This window comes from Carassius auratus, chromosome 34 (genome assembly GCF_003368295.1).
Source record: "Carassius auratus strain Wakin chromosome 34, ASM336829v1, whole genome shotgun sequence".
Lineage (NCBI taxonomy): Eukaryota > Metazoa > Chordata > Actinopteri > Cypriniformes > Cyprinidae > Carassius > Carassius auratus.
Window position 1 is genome coordinate 19,396,237 of NC_039276.1, and position 12,633 is coordinate 19,408,869.

Below are 12,633 nucleotides of genomic sequence, written 5' to 3' on the forward strand. Positions count from 1 at the left end.
TAAATCATTTTGGTTATTAAGCTGGGAATAATTGTGTTTTGACAGCTCTTTTTTTGCATGTTGTGCAGAAGCTGGTGGCTGAGGATGTGGCATATGCCATATAAAGACAGCTGGAGATCGGGTATCACATTAAAATGAGTCCTCTTCTAAGAAAAACAGAATTCACAGATGAATCCAGCAGCAAGGAGAGATTCCTGTGGTTCCAGTATCCCATGAATGAAAGAATTCAGAATAACCCAAACACTATAAATCTTTAGCCCTTCCTCACATCCACAGGAATCACACACTGGGATACTGGTTTGATGGTGGTGTGTAGCCCCCCGGGCACATTGATGTAAAGTGATGGAACTCACTCTCAGCCTCTCCATTGTGTCTGTCCTTCCCCTGACCTCATGTGCACAGCCACCTCTCACCCAAATGAACGGCAAAAGAGCCCAGGTCAAAGGTCACACAGAAAGACACTGGGGTTCCAGAGGGAGAAAGGATGGCGGAAAGCTGGACGAAGAATTTCCCCTTTTTGAACAGCGTGAAAGCAGAATATGGTGCTTAATCCGGTATGACGTAACCTCCGAAAAGACCACGGGAGCTCAACGGAATATACTTAGCTGTCTAAATGATTCAGGGATAAAAGAAAATTAAAATGGTGAGGACAATTGTTTGTCTTTCTGTGTTTCTACAGATCTATGGGTGAATGAAATGGATAACACAAGATTTTAGACGACTTCACCTTGGTATTCACTAAATTCAAGCGTCCAACCTGTTACCAATATATATATATATATATATATATATATATGAAAATTTTCACCACATGCTATATCAAAAGAAGAGAAATTCAACAAAAATGACTTCTTAAAACTCATGCGGGGATTTTGCTCGTCTGTGGCTCAAGATGCTGGGTTAAGATCCAGATCCCTGCGACCCTAATAATGACATGAGGTTTGAATAATAGAATGGATGACTTCTGAAAAGTTTTATTTAAAGAGGATTTATAATCATAAGAAGGGGTGAGCAACTGGCTCAACTTACCCCAAGACTGTCAGCTCAAATTACCCCACTCCGACCATTTTATCAACGGACATCCAGCAGTTTATATGATAAAGTTTAGAGATAACAACATCCTAACAGTAGCCTCATATTATAACCTCCTGAAGCACAAACACATGCATGATATTTTATTCAGATTTGTCTGTAATTGTTCACACAAAAAGCATGAGTCCTTAAACAGCAAAAAAGTTTTTTTTTTTTACTTAAATGTAGTTACAAATAATGTAATGGGCGTCTCTCCATCATAGGTAGTGTACAAGATTGTGTACGAACTGGTTCCTCATTATAATATTAAAACAATAGTGAAATACAGTGGTGTCCCAGATGGTGTGTGGTAATCAGACTCCTTCTCCATTGTGATCAGATGTCCCTCTGCTGTAGGGCTCGGAGGCACCCTCATCCCAATACTGCTTCCTGACAGGAGAAGGTCTCAGGAACACTAGCTGCTCAAAGTTTGCAAGATTCTCATCAAATTCTGCCAAGGAAACACACTTTTATAAAGAAAACTCTCATGTCCTACATCGTAATGTGCCATATTCAACACATTCCATTGGTTAACCCAAGATTAAAATGGGATTAAACAAACATTCAGCCATCACTGAGCCTGGCCAGTTGAAATTGTGTAATGGGAGGTCACTAGGTTGAAGTCTTATGATTGTATTGTCATGAGTAAACCATTTGCTCTTTGTTCATACAGAGAATAAAGCAGGAGGGACTGAAAGGTCACAAAAATCCAGAGATCAGTGTGTAAGAAACTCATTCAGCCCAGGCTTTCCACTGCTTGTTTACTGAAGCCATGAAATAAAAAAATAATAATCTCAATGCAAACCTATTCACACTTGTTGGTCAATGGCATTGATAAAATCACAGAGTTTGATTTGTGGATTATTATGAATAGTGATTATTTAATCTGCAGCCCATTGGCTGTTATTTGGATCACCAAAGATAATCTTCATGTAGCAGCAGATCATAAGAAAAATGTCACAAAACAAATAACAGCACAACATGAGGGTAAACAATGACAGAATATTAATTTTGGTTAAATATTTCATACAGGCAGCATTCAGGGCCAGCTGTGGCGATGCTGTGAGGGAATGAGACCCCAGCGTGAGCTTGAAGCATGATTATTCGTACAGTGCTAAACAATTTGTTCCTATTCATTCCTCAATGCATCTCTCAGCACAGCTCATTTATTTGCTTGTGTCTGGCCACCGGCTGCCGAAGAAAATAAGAAAGGCCACTTTGAGCAATCATGAATGTGTTTTAGGCAGGGGTTTGTCAATGACAATCTAGTGACAAGCTGTCTCCTGCAGAAGCTATTTCATTTATTTATTATTTCACTCTCCACATGACACAATTTCTGCTTTAATACAGGCATAGTGAAGCCCAAAATGAAACCTCTGTCTTTTACTTAACATCATCAAATTTTATTTTCTTCAATGGATTGTTTTGATGAGTATGTAACCTAACTTTACAATTGTTTTTATGACCATACATGTAATAAACATTAATGGCAATTATTGTCAAGAAATGCGAGAGCTATATGCTGTTTATCCTGGTGTCCACTACAGAAGACATGTATGAAAATGATGCCCTGTTAAGTAACAAAAAAGTCATATTCTGATTTGAAGCCCCATAACATAATGTTTATTTACAACAAACAATTAGAAAATTCGATTTAAATAACAATTACAAAATATTATCAAATTTTCCCAAGTGTGCTAAATTGTATCATTCTGTCAGTATCAGTCATATTTAAAGACCAAGGAGAAGGTGTGTTTATGATCAAACCTCAAACATTTGGTATCTCTGAAAAGGCCTGGGAATGTGCTCTGTCCAGGACATCCAGACTTAAAACTGAGACATATAAGGCCTCAGAGAAATTCACTAAAATACAATGCCCACTACAGAGGACAAAAGTCTCTGCCTGGATGTTAGGAGGTTATGAAAGTGTGTAATAGTTAGGCTTATATAATATAGATCAGTGGCCTGTACACACACACACACACACACAAAATTACATTTCTCACATTAGAATTTTTAACATGAGTAGGTCTACAGGTGCTGGTTATATAATTAGAATATCATCAAAAAGTTGATTTATTTCACTAATTCCATTCAAAAATATTTTTCAAATGTTTATTTCTTTTAATTTTGATGATTATAACTGACAACTAAGGAAAAACCCAAATTCAGTATCTCGGAAATTAGAATATTACTTAAGACCAATACGAAAAAGGATTTTTAGAAATCTTGGCCAACTGAAAAGTGTAAACATGAAAAGTATGAGCATGTACAGCACACAGTACTTAGTTGGGGCTCATTTTGCCTGAATTACTGCAGCAATGCTGCGTGGTATGGAGTCGATCAGTCTGTGGCACTGCTCAGGTGTTATGAGAGCCCAGGTTACTCTGATTGTAGAAAAGGCCCCAAAGTTATGTTATTGTTGCTATTATTTAGTACAGTTGACCATAACGTGCTTTATGTTTCACTTTACTCCCGTTTATTCAGTGTTTGTAATAGGGTAGCAAAGGCGCGCGCTGGTTTGTATATTATATCTGACGTCACGCAGTAGTATGCAGTACGATAGAGATGGTCAGTCGGTTGTCACGCAGTTAGTATTCAGTATGATAGAGATCATCGGTCGGTAAAATTATAATTGTGAGTGACACTTTCCTCAGCGTGTGCGTGAATGAGAAAAGTAAGTAAATCTGCTGCATTACTCGTGATATTGTATTTCTTGGACAGCCGTTATTTCTGATGTTCGATATGGATGAGAGTTAGGAGTTTAGGGGTCGTTACACGACCGCTGTGTTAATTATATTCACGTTTGTGCGTTACTTTCTAGCTTCGGTCCACCTGACTTAGTACGTTGGGTTAAATGGGTCACATCGTGTTCAGACATGTTTATTTTATTCAATACTTGTTGTTATGAATGTTAAGTGCTCTGTGGCTGAGTAAAATATGAAGTGGTGTTAAATATCATTATCTGGACCGCTATTGATGCTTTAAAGTATATCATAGAAGACAGAAAGTTCTATCTACGTTATTGATAACTTAATGCATGGTAGAAAATCTGAGAAGTGTCTGAATCCTTTCTCTCTGCTTACATTTTAGGGTTTAAGAGATATAGTCATATTCTGACTACTGTTTAATTTATGTTTGTAATGTTTATTGAATGAGTGTTGAATGAGTGTATGCATATGTTTCCTTTATTCATTTGTATTTGTTCTCTCTTTATAGAAACCACACTAGAAATTACTCTCACCTTTAAACTCACTCATACAAGAAAGAGGAGGAATAAACAGAATAATAAGAATTATCTCTCCGCTCTTCATTTCATACTCTGGAATATTTGGCCTTAAGTGGTGTTCTGGCCGACACACCTGAGTGAACCTGGTGATAAACCCAGAATTAGCACCTAGACTGAGTGTTTAACCATTATCTTCACTTCATTGATGGTCCTTCGAGCCGGATATTACTGGGTTTATGTCAGAGATGGAATTACATCCAGAGTATGATGTCTGTGGTGCACGTCCCAAACGGCACATTCGCCCACCTGTGCGCTATGCAGATTATGAGGTTGATTATAGGGGCTACATCGGTGAGAGGTACAGAGAGGAATTAGAGAGTACTCACCAGGAGGGAAATGCCAGGATGACACCCCTCTCCTCCCCTTATGACTCTTCCCTTCGCCTGCAGAGGCGGGATGCTATTCTTCAGGAGATGGACCTGGGCTATAGGGCGGAGAACCAACAGCCCAGCCAGAAGAATCAGCTAGCCCCCCAGCGGTTTCCAGAGAGAGAGTTTAGGGAACAGCTACGAGATTACTCTACTCCCCTGCCTTCAGTGCTGCACCCCATACATCCACAGGAGGAGAGCCGAGTTGAGTTAGATGACATTCGTCATGAAAGACACCTTCTGCAGCAGACACAGCGGGACATGGCATCAGACTTAGTCGAGCTAAGAGCATTGCGAGCAGACATGAAACAGTTAGTAGATGCTGTTCGCAATATGCAGAGTCCAACCTCTATTCATACCAGAAAGCCAGAGTTAACGGTGATGTCGCCATGGCCACCTGTTGAACGCAAACCTAAAGCTGAGGAAGAGGATGATTGGCCTGCACCACCACCATGGCCAGACCCAGAATTGGACGAGCCTCTCCCTAGTGTCCCACCTATAGCACACTCGCTTATCAGTAGAATAGATGAGGTTCCAAGAATTAAGGAAGAAGCACCACCAGCCCCAGCTCCTAACATGTTTGTGGGCCAGCCACAAGTTAATCACTCAGCACGTGAGGCCCTTCCTACCGCCAGGCCATGGGAGGACACTGCCCATCATCCACCTCCCTGGTTCAAGCCCATTCAGTTTTTGCCGCAGACACACAGATTACCTTCAGCTGAGCCCAAGTACCCTACTGCTTATGGTGGTCAACGGAGTGAGCTTGGCTCCAACCTAACGCCCCAGCAGCGCCATCCAGGCATGGCATGGACACAGCCCCCGCCTTTAAGCTCACCTCAGGATCGTAACTACAGCATCCCAGAACCAAGTTACCGTGGGCCACGCCCAACAATCCGCAACTTCTCAAGTCGGGACCCAAGTGAGTTCGCGCGGCTCAAGATCTCATTGGAGAACCTCCTACCACATGATGCATCTGAGCTGTTTAAATATCAAGTGTTGGTCGATCACCTGCAACTAGAAGAAGCCAGGTTAATAGCAGATGCTTACCTTAACTCCCCAACACCCTTCTCAGACACAATGGTTGCCCTCAATGACAAGTTCGGCCGGCCACATCAGATAGCGCTGAGGCGTATTGCTGCTGTGATGGACTCACCAGACATAAGGCGGGGAGACTTTGCCGCCTTTGAGAAGTTTGCACTCCAGATACAATCACTGGTGGGGATGCTGAAGACGCTTGGCCACGAGGGTGAAGTGGAACTACAATGTGGCTCACATGTTGCTCGTCTGTTGAGCAAGCTGCCGCCTGAGCAGAGAGCAGAGTTTCGCCGCTGCATGTACCATCAGGGCACACAAACCCACACCTTAACTAATCTTTCAGATTGGTTGAAATACGAGTCTTGGTGCCAGGACTCTGAAGGACAGTTAGCTGTGAGAGGAGCTCGGGAGAAGCCGGTATCCAGATATGAGGGTAGGAAGGGTAAGCAACCTACTACTGTCCTCCATGGTGTGAAGGACACTGCTAAGAAATCTGAGGCTCCAGTTCCAAGCAGCTCCTTCAAAAGGATCAAGAGCAAGCCATATTGTCCATTCTGCAATAATGAGGAACACTACCTTAGCCAGTGCACAGAGGTATCCAGGCTAACAAAGGATCAGCTGACCGAATGGATAAAAAGTAACAAGAGGTGTTGGCGATGTGCACGGCCACACCAGGCGGCCCAGTGCAACTTAAAAAAAACATGCAGCCTCTGCCAAGGGAAACATCTCCAGGTTCTGCATGAGGTGAATATGAGGTCATCCAAGGAGGCAGCGTCAACACCGGCAGTGGAAAGCCAAGGCACCAGGGGGACAACAGAGGTTCTGTATTTAGACAGACCCACTGAAGGCAGTCGGGTCCTTCTGAAAGTTGTCAAAGTCCGCCTTCACCATGGTGACCAATCAATCAACACCTATGCCATACTTGATGACGGTTCTGAGAGAACTATGCTGTTGTCAGATGCTGCAGAGAAGCTAGGTGTGCAGGGGATTCAAGAGGACCTACCACTACGTACAATTAGAGAGGAAGTGCAGACACTTCGTGGTGCATCAGTGTCGTTCTTTATTTCTTCGCCATTAAACCCAAAGACCAAGTTTAAGATTACAGGTGCATTCACTAGTGATCGTATTGGACTAGCTGCCCATACTTACCCCATGGAGCAACTCCGGAACACCTACAAGCACCTCACTGGCCTTCCCATACGGACTCTTATAAATGTCAAACCCCTGCTTCTCATTGGGAGTGACCATCCCCATCTCGTCACTCCCATTGAACCTGTCAGATTGGGACCTCCAGGTGGGCCTGCTGCCATCCGCACAAGGCTGGGCTGGACTCTGCAGGGCCCATCGAGTGTAGTCCGTCACCACGCCCAATCACGGCAGTGTCTATTTACAACAGTAACACCCCAGGTGAGCGAGCTTATGAAACATGTTGAGAGATTATGGCAGGTCGACATTGTTCCATTCAGAAGCGAGAAACTAGTTACTCGTTCAAGGCAGGACCAAGAGGCCATCAGCATCCTGGAGACCAAAACCATCAGGGTAGAGGTTGATGGCATTCTCCGTTACGCAACCCCACTGCTCCGCCGGAAAGACATGCCGCTCCTTCAGGCTACCAAAGAAGCCGTCATGCCCTGTTTACGAAGTGTAGAGAGGCGACTTGCCAGAGATCCTGCACGAGCAGAAGCCTACAGAGTGGAGATGGAGAAATTAATAAAGGCGGGCTCTGTCATCAAGTGTGGACCGAAAGTTTCAGACAAGGAAGGTTGTGAGGAATGGTATATCCCTCACCATATGGTGAGCCATAATGGCAAGAATAGGCTGGTATTCAACTGCTCCTATCAGTATCGAGGGCAGAACCTCAACGACCATCTACTGCCTGGGCCGACCTTAGGAGCATCACTCCTGGGAGTTCTGCTAAGATTCCGAGAGCATGCAGTTGCAGTTAGCGGAGACATTAGAGGCATGTTCCACCAAGTTCGCCTCCTCCCAGAGGATCGTGCTCTGCTCAGATTTCTTTGGCGCGACATCAGTCAAGAAGGACCTCCTGCAGTGTACGAGTGGCAGGTGCTACCGTTTGGTACAACGTGTAGCCCCTGCTGTGCCACATTCGCCTTACAGCGCCATGTCTCTGATAACAGCCAGCCAGATGAAGATGTGAGGATATCAGTTCAGAAATGTTTTTATGTAGATAACTGCCTCCAGAGTGTTCCCACAATTGTGGAAGCGAGGCACCTAGTCAACAAACTACGAGCCATTCTTGCGTCTGCAGGCTTCGATCTACGTCAGTGGGCCAGCAATGAACCAAGTGTAATAAGTCACCTACCAGAAGAGAGCTGCTCTGCTAGTGTTGAGTTGTGGCTGGCTCAGAACAAGATCGATACCCCAGAATCTACTCTAGGGCTAAGCTGGCTCTTCCACACGGATGTTCTTGGTTACAAGCATCGCCATGTGGAGTACGGTGTCCCCACGATGCGTAATGTCTACAAGGTGCTGGCGAGTCAGTACGATCCACTCGGCTTCATCCTACCCTACACCACCAGGGCTAAGATAATCGTCCGACACCTTTGGGACAAACACAGGGGATGGGATGATCCACTATTACCGCAGGAGCTTCTGCAGCAATGGAAAGACTGGGAAGAAGAACTACAAGTATTACCTCAAGTCACCCTGCCCCGACCGTACTTGTCAAAGTCTGTGGACATCTCCGGTCTTCAGAGAGAGGTGCATGTATTTTGCGACGCCTCAGAAGAGGCGTATGGTTCAGTGGCGTACCTCCGGACCACTGACCAACATGGTGAAGTGTATCTGTCATTCCTGATGGCCCGTTCCAGAGTCGCTCCTAAGCGATTTCACTCTATGCCCCGATTAGAACTCTGTGCTGCCCTTACTGGTGCACAGCTCTCTCAGGTGCTGAAGAGGGAGCTTACCATCCACATTGATCGGACAACCCTTTGGTCAGATTCCACAACGGTGCTGACATGGCTGAGGTCTGAATCCTGTCGGTTTAAGGTCTTTGTGGGCACCCGCGTGGCCGAGATACAGGAGCTGACTGACGGGCATGCCTGGAGATATGTTGATACCGCAAGAAACCCTGCGGATGACGTAACACGCGGAAAGAAGCTGCAAGAGCTTATTCAACCAAATAGATGGAGCCTGGGACCAGCCTTCCTCCTGAACAGTCCAGCCTCATGGCCAGAGGACCCCACTGTTGACCAAACAGAAGATACCTCAGAGCTACGCAAACCTATCTTCTGTGGGGTCGCCGCCGTTGCATCAAGCCAGTCAACTTCAGAACTGGGCCAATACAGCTCGTGGAAGGAGTTGTTGGAAGGGACAGTGCAGGAGCTGCATGGGGCGGCCAACTCTAATGATAAGCCCACAGCTGAAGACTACCGACAGGCTGAACAGTTAATATTTCAGAGGGCTCAGAGGGATAGTTTTCAGCAGGAGTACCACCTTCTGAAAGCTGGTAAACCTGTCCCCAGCTACAGTCGACTTCGCATGCTGTCTCCAGAGCTGGATGAAAAGGGAGAGCTCATTCGTGTTGGAGGACGACTCCGTCGAGCAGAAGGTCTAGAACTGACCACTCTTCATCCAGTCATCTTGGACCCAGGTCATCGAGTAACTACGCTCTTGATTCAAGACTTTGATAACCGCCTCCACCACCCAGGACCAGAGCGGGTATTCGCCGAGCTTCGACGCTCCTTCTGGATCCTGCGAGGACGTGAGGCTATCCGGCGCTACCAGTATAGCTGCGCTGACTGTAGACGATGGAGGGCAAAACCTGCAGTGCCGAAGATGGCAGACCTGCCATCAGCCCGTCTGCGCCTTTTCAAGCCTGCTTTCTATTCTACGGGGATGGACTGTTTTGGGCCATTTGAGATCAAAGTGGGCCGGCGCCGGGAGAAGAGATGGGGGATCATTTTCAAGTGCCTCACAACTAGGGCGGTGCACTTGGACCTCCTTACTGCTATTGATACGGATGCTTTTCTGATGTCCCTTCGTCGGTTCATTGCCCGTAGAGGAACGCCTGCAGAGCTGTTCTCCGATCAGGGGACAAATTTCAAGGGAGGTGAGCGGGAACTCCGTGAAACTTTCACTGAAATGTCTAAAGAACTACGACATCTCCTTGCACCACAGAAGATCTCCTTCCGCTTTAACCCCCCAGCAGCTCCCCATTTCGGAGGGGTGTGGGAGAGGGAGATACGCTCAGTTAAGAGCGCACTCTATGCCACAGTCGGTGCTCAGCCTGTTCCAGAAGAAGTGCTTCGGACCGTACTTACTGAGGTGGAAGGGATCCTTAACAGTAAACCCTTGGGTTATGTGTCTTCAGATGCCAGTGACCCAGATCCAGTGACTCCCAGTGTTCTTCTCATGGGGCGGCCTGATGGTTCGCTACCTCAGGTAGTCTACCCCGAAAGTGAGCTCATCTGTCGCCGGCGTTGGAAGCACTCCCAAATCTTGGCTGATCACTTCTGGGCCCGTTTCATCCGACTCTATTTGCCGAGTCTACAAGCTCGCCAGAAGTGGCAGGCTACACCAGCTGATATTGCAGGGGACTGTGTAGTGATGATCGCTGATCCGCATCTTCCGAGGGCCCTCTGGCCCATTGGAAAAGTAGTCAAGACTCATCCCAGCCCTGACGGGCGCATCAGGTCCGCTGATGTAAAGGTGAAGGAGAGAATCTACACCCGGCCAGTTGCCAGGCTGGTTGTTCTCCCTGCACTTCCTTCTGGTGAAGATGGAGATGGTCTCACTCCTGCCACTACACCCCAGCCATAGAACTTTGTTGCCTTTAGTGATGAGCAAATGTATTACATACATTTGGGGGCGGCTGTAGAAAAGGCCCCAAAGTTATGTTATTGTTGCTATTATTTAGTACAGTTGACCATAACGTGCTTTATGTTTCACTTTACTCCCGTTTATTCAGTGTTTGTAATAGGGTAGCAAAGGCGCGCGCTGGTTTGTATATTATATCTGACGTCACGCAGTAGTATGCAGTACGATAGAGATGGTCAGTCGGTTGTCACGCAGTTAGTATTCAGTATGATAGAGATCATCGGTCGGTAAAATTATAATTGTGAGTGACACTTTCCTCAGCGTGTGCGTGAATGAGAAAAGTAAGTAAATCTGCTGCATTACTCGTGATATTGTATTTCTTGGACAGCCGTTATTTCTGATGTTCGATATGGATGAGAGTTAGGAGTTTAGGGGTCGTTACACGACCGCTGTGTTAATTATATTCACGTTTGTGCGTTACTTTCTAGCTTCGGTCCACCTGACTTAGTACGTTGGGTTAAATGGGTCACATCGTGTTCAGACATGTTTATTTTATTCAATACTTGTTGTTATGAATGTTAAGTGCTCTGTGGCTGAGTAAAATATGAAGTGGTGTTAAATATCATTATCTGGACCGCTATTGATGCTTTAAAGTATATCATAGAAGACAGAAAGTTCTATCTACGTTATTGATAACTTAATGCATGGTAGAAAATCTGAGAAGTGTCTGAATCCTTTCTCTCTGCTTACATTTTAGGGTTTAAGAGATATAGTCATATTCTGACTACTGTTTAATTTATGTTTGTAATGTTTATTGAATGAGTGTTGAATGAGTGTATGCATATGTTTCCTTTATTCATTTGTATTTGTTCTCTCTTTATAGAAACCACACTAGAAATTACTCTCACCTTTAAACTCACTCATACAAGAAAGAGGAGGAATAAACAGAATAATAAGAATTATCTCTCCGCTCTTCATTTCATACTCTGGAATATTTGGCCTTAAGTGGTGTTCTGGCCGACACACCTGAGTGAACCTGGTGATAAACCCAGAATTAGCACCTAGACTGAGTGTTTAACCATTATCTTCACTTCACTGATTGTGGCCTTCAGCTCTTCTGCATTGTTGGGTCTGGCATATCACATCTTCCTCTTCACAATAGATTTTCTATGGGGCAGGGGCGTAGCAGCCATTTTAAAAATGGGGGGGGACAGCTGTATGGTGATTTGACCCAAAGCTGATGTTCATAATAAATTCTAAATAGAATACCAATTGGCATTTTACTTTTTCAAATTTGGGAACATGACATGATAGCTTACAGGAACCTATTTTTGTTAAATCATACTCAAAATTTAAAAATACTGCAGTACTTTGAGACCAATGGGAGACCATCTATAATTTTTTTTTATTTTTTATGAAATAAAGATATTTTAGGATATTTACAATATTTCAGTTGCACTACATATGAACAATAACTTTTTTTTTGGACAGTTGGACAAAAACAGGTGTTACATGAGTATACAGATTACATCTACAGTAATTTTATACAAACATACATTTTATGAAAAATATGAGACAGATGATCTGTGAAAAAATCAAGCTCCTCTGGCTCCTCCCAGTGCTCCTATTGCCATTTGCAGAAATACATCACTCCCGGTAAAAAACAACCAATCAAAGCTGCGGTCTGTAACTTTGTGTGTTTTCAAAATGTAGAAAAATGTATATAGTAAGCGAGTACACCATGAATCCATTTTCCAAACCGTGTTTTTGGCTTGTCCTGAATCACTAGGGTGCACCTATAAGTGTTTATATTCGGACTATTTTAGATTGCTTCGGGGTACCGCGGCGGAGTAACCCAGTACCTTTGTGATTCTTCATAGACATAAACAGGGAGAAGTAGTTCCGGCTATGATGTTCTTCCGCAAGACGCAAGCAGTTCTGTTTATTAACCGCTAGAGCGTCAAAAGTTCCCTACCGCAGATTTAAGATAGTCAATCTGCTTTTTTTATACAAATCTCACCTGTACACATTCTGGAGAGGTTGAGCAACTGACCCCTCTCTCTGCCAGTGACGTCACAGCCTGCCTTTCCT

At 44.5% G+C, this 12,633-nt stretch overlaps 1 protein-coding gene across 2 annotated transcripts; it reads left to right on the plus strand.

Moving 5' to 3' along the window:
- Positions 1–3,469: 3,469 nt before the first annotated feature.
- Positions 3,470–11,501, plus strand: LOC113053454 (uncharacterized). Of its 2 annotated transcripts, none has more exons than XR_003277226.1 (2): positions 3,470–10,883; positions 11,426–11,501. XR_003277226.1 is itself a non-coding variant. In XM_026218495.1 (2 exons), exon 2 carries the CDS (start codon positions 4,537–4,539, stop codon positions 10,543–10,545), a length of 6,009 nt encoding a protein of 2,002 aa, XP_026074280.1. In that variant the 5' UTR covers positions 3,470–3,748; positions 4,291–4,536; the 3' UTR covers positions 10,546–11,501. The 2 variants fall into 2 exon arrangements, 1 of the variants encoding a protein (XP_026074280.1); XM_026218495.1 differs by having other exon boundaries at positions 3,470–3,748; positions 4,291–11,501.
- Positions 11,502–12,633: the final 1,132 nt, after the last annotated feature.

Coding starts and splice junctions, on each gene's coding strand:
- LOC113053454 (XM_026218495.1), top strand. CDS start 4,537: ATGTCAGAGATGGAATTACATCCAGAGTATGATGTCTGTGGTGCACGT.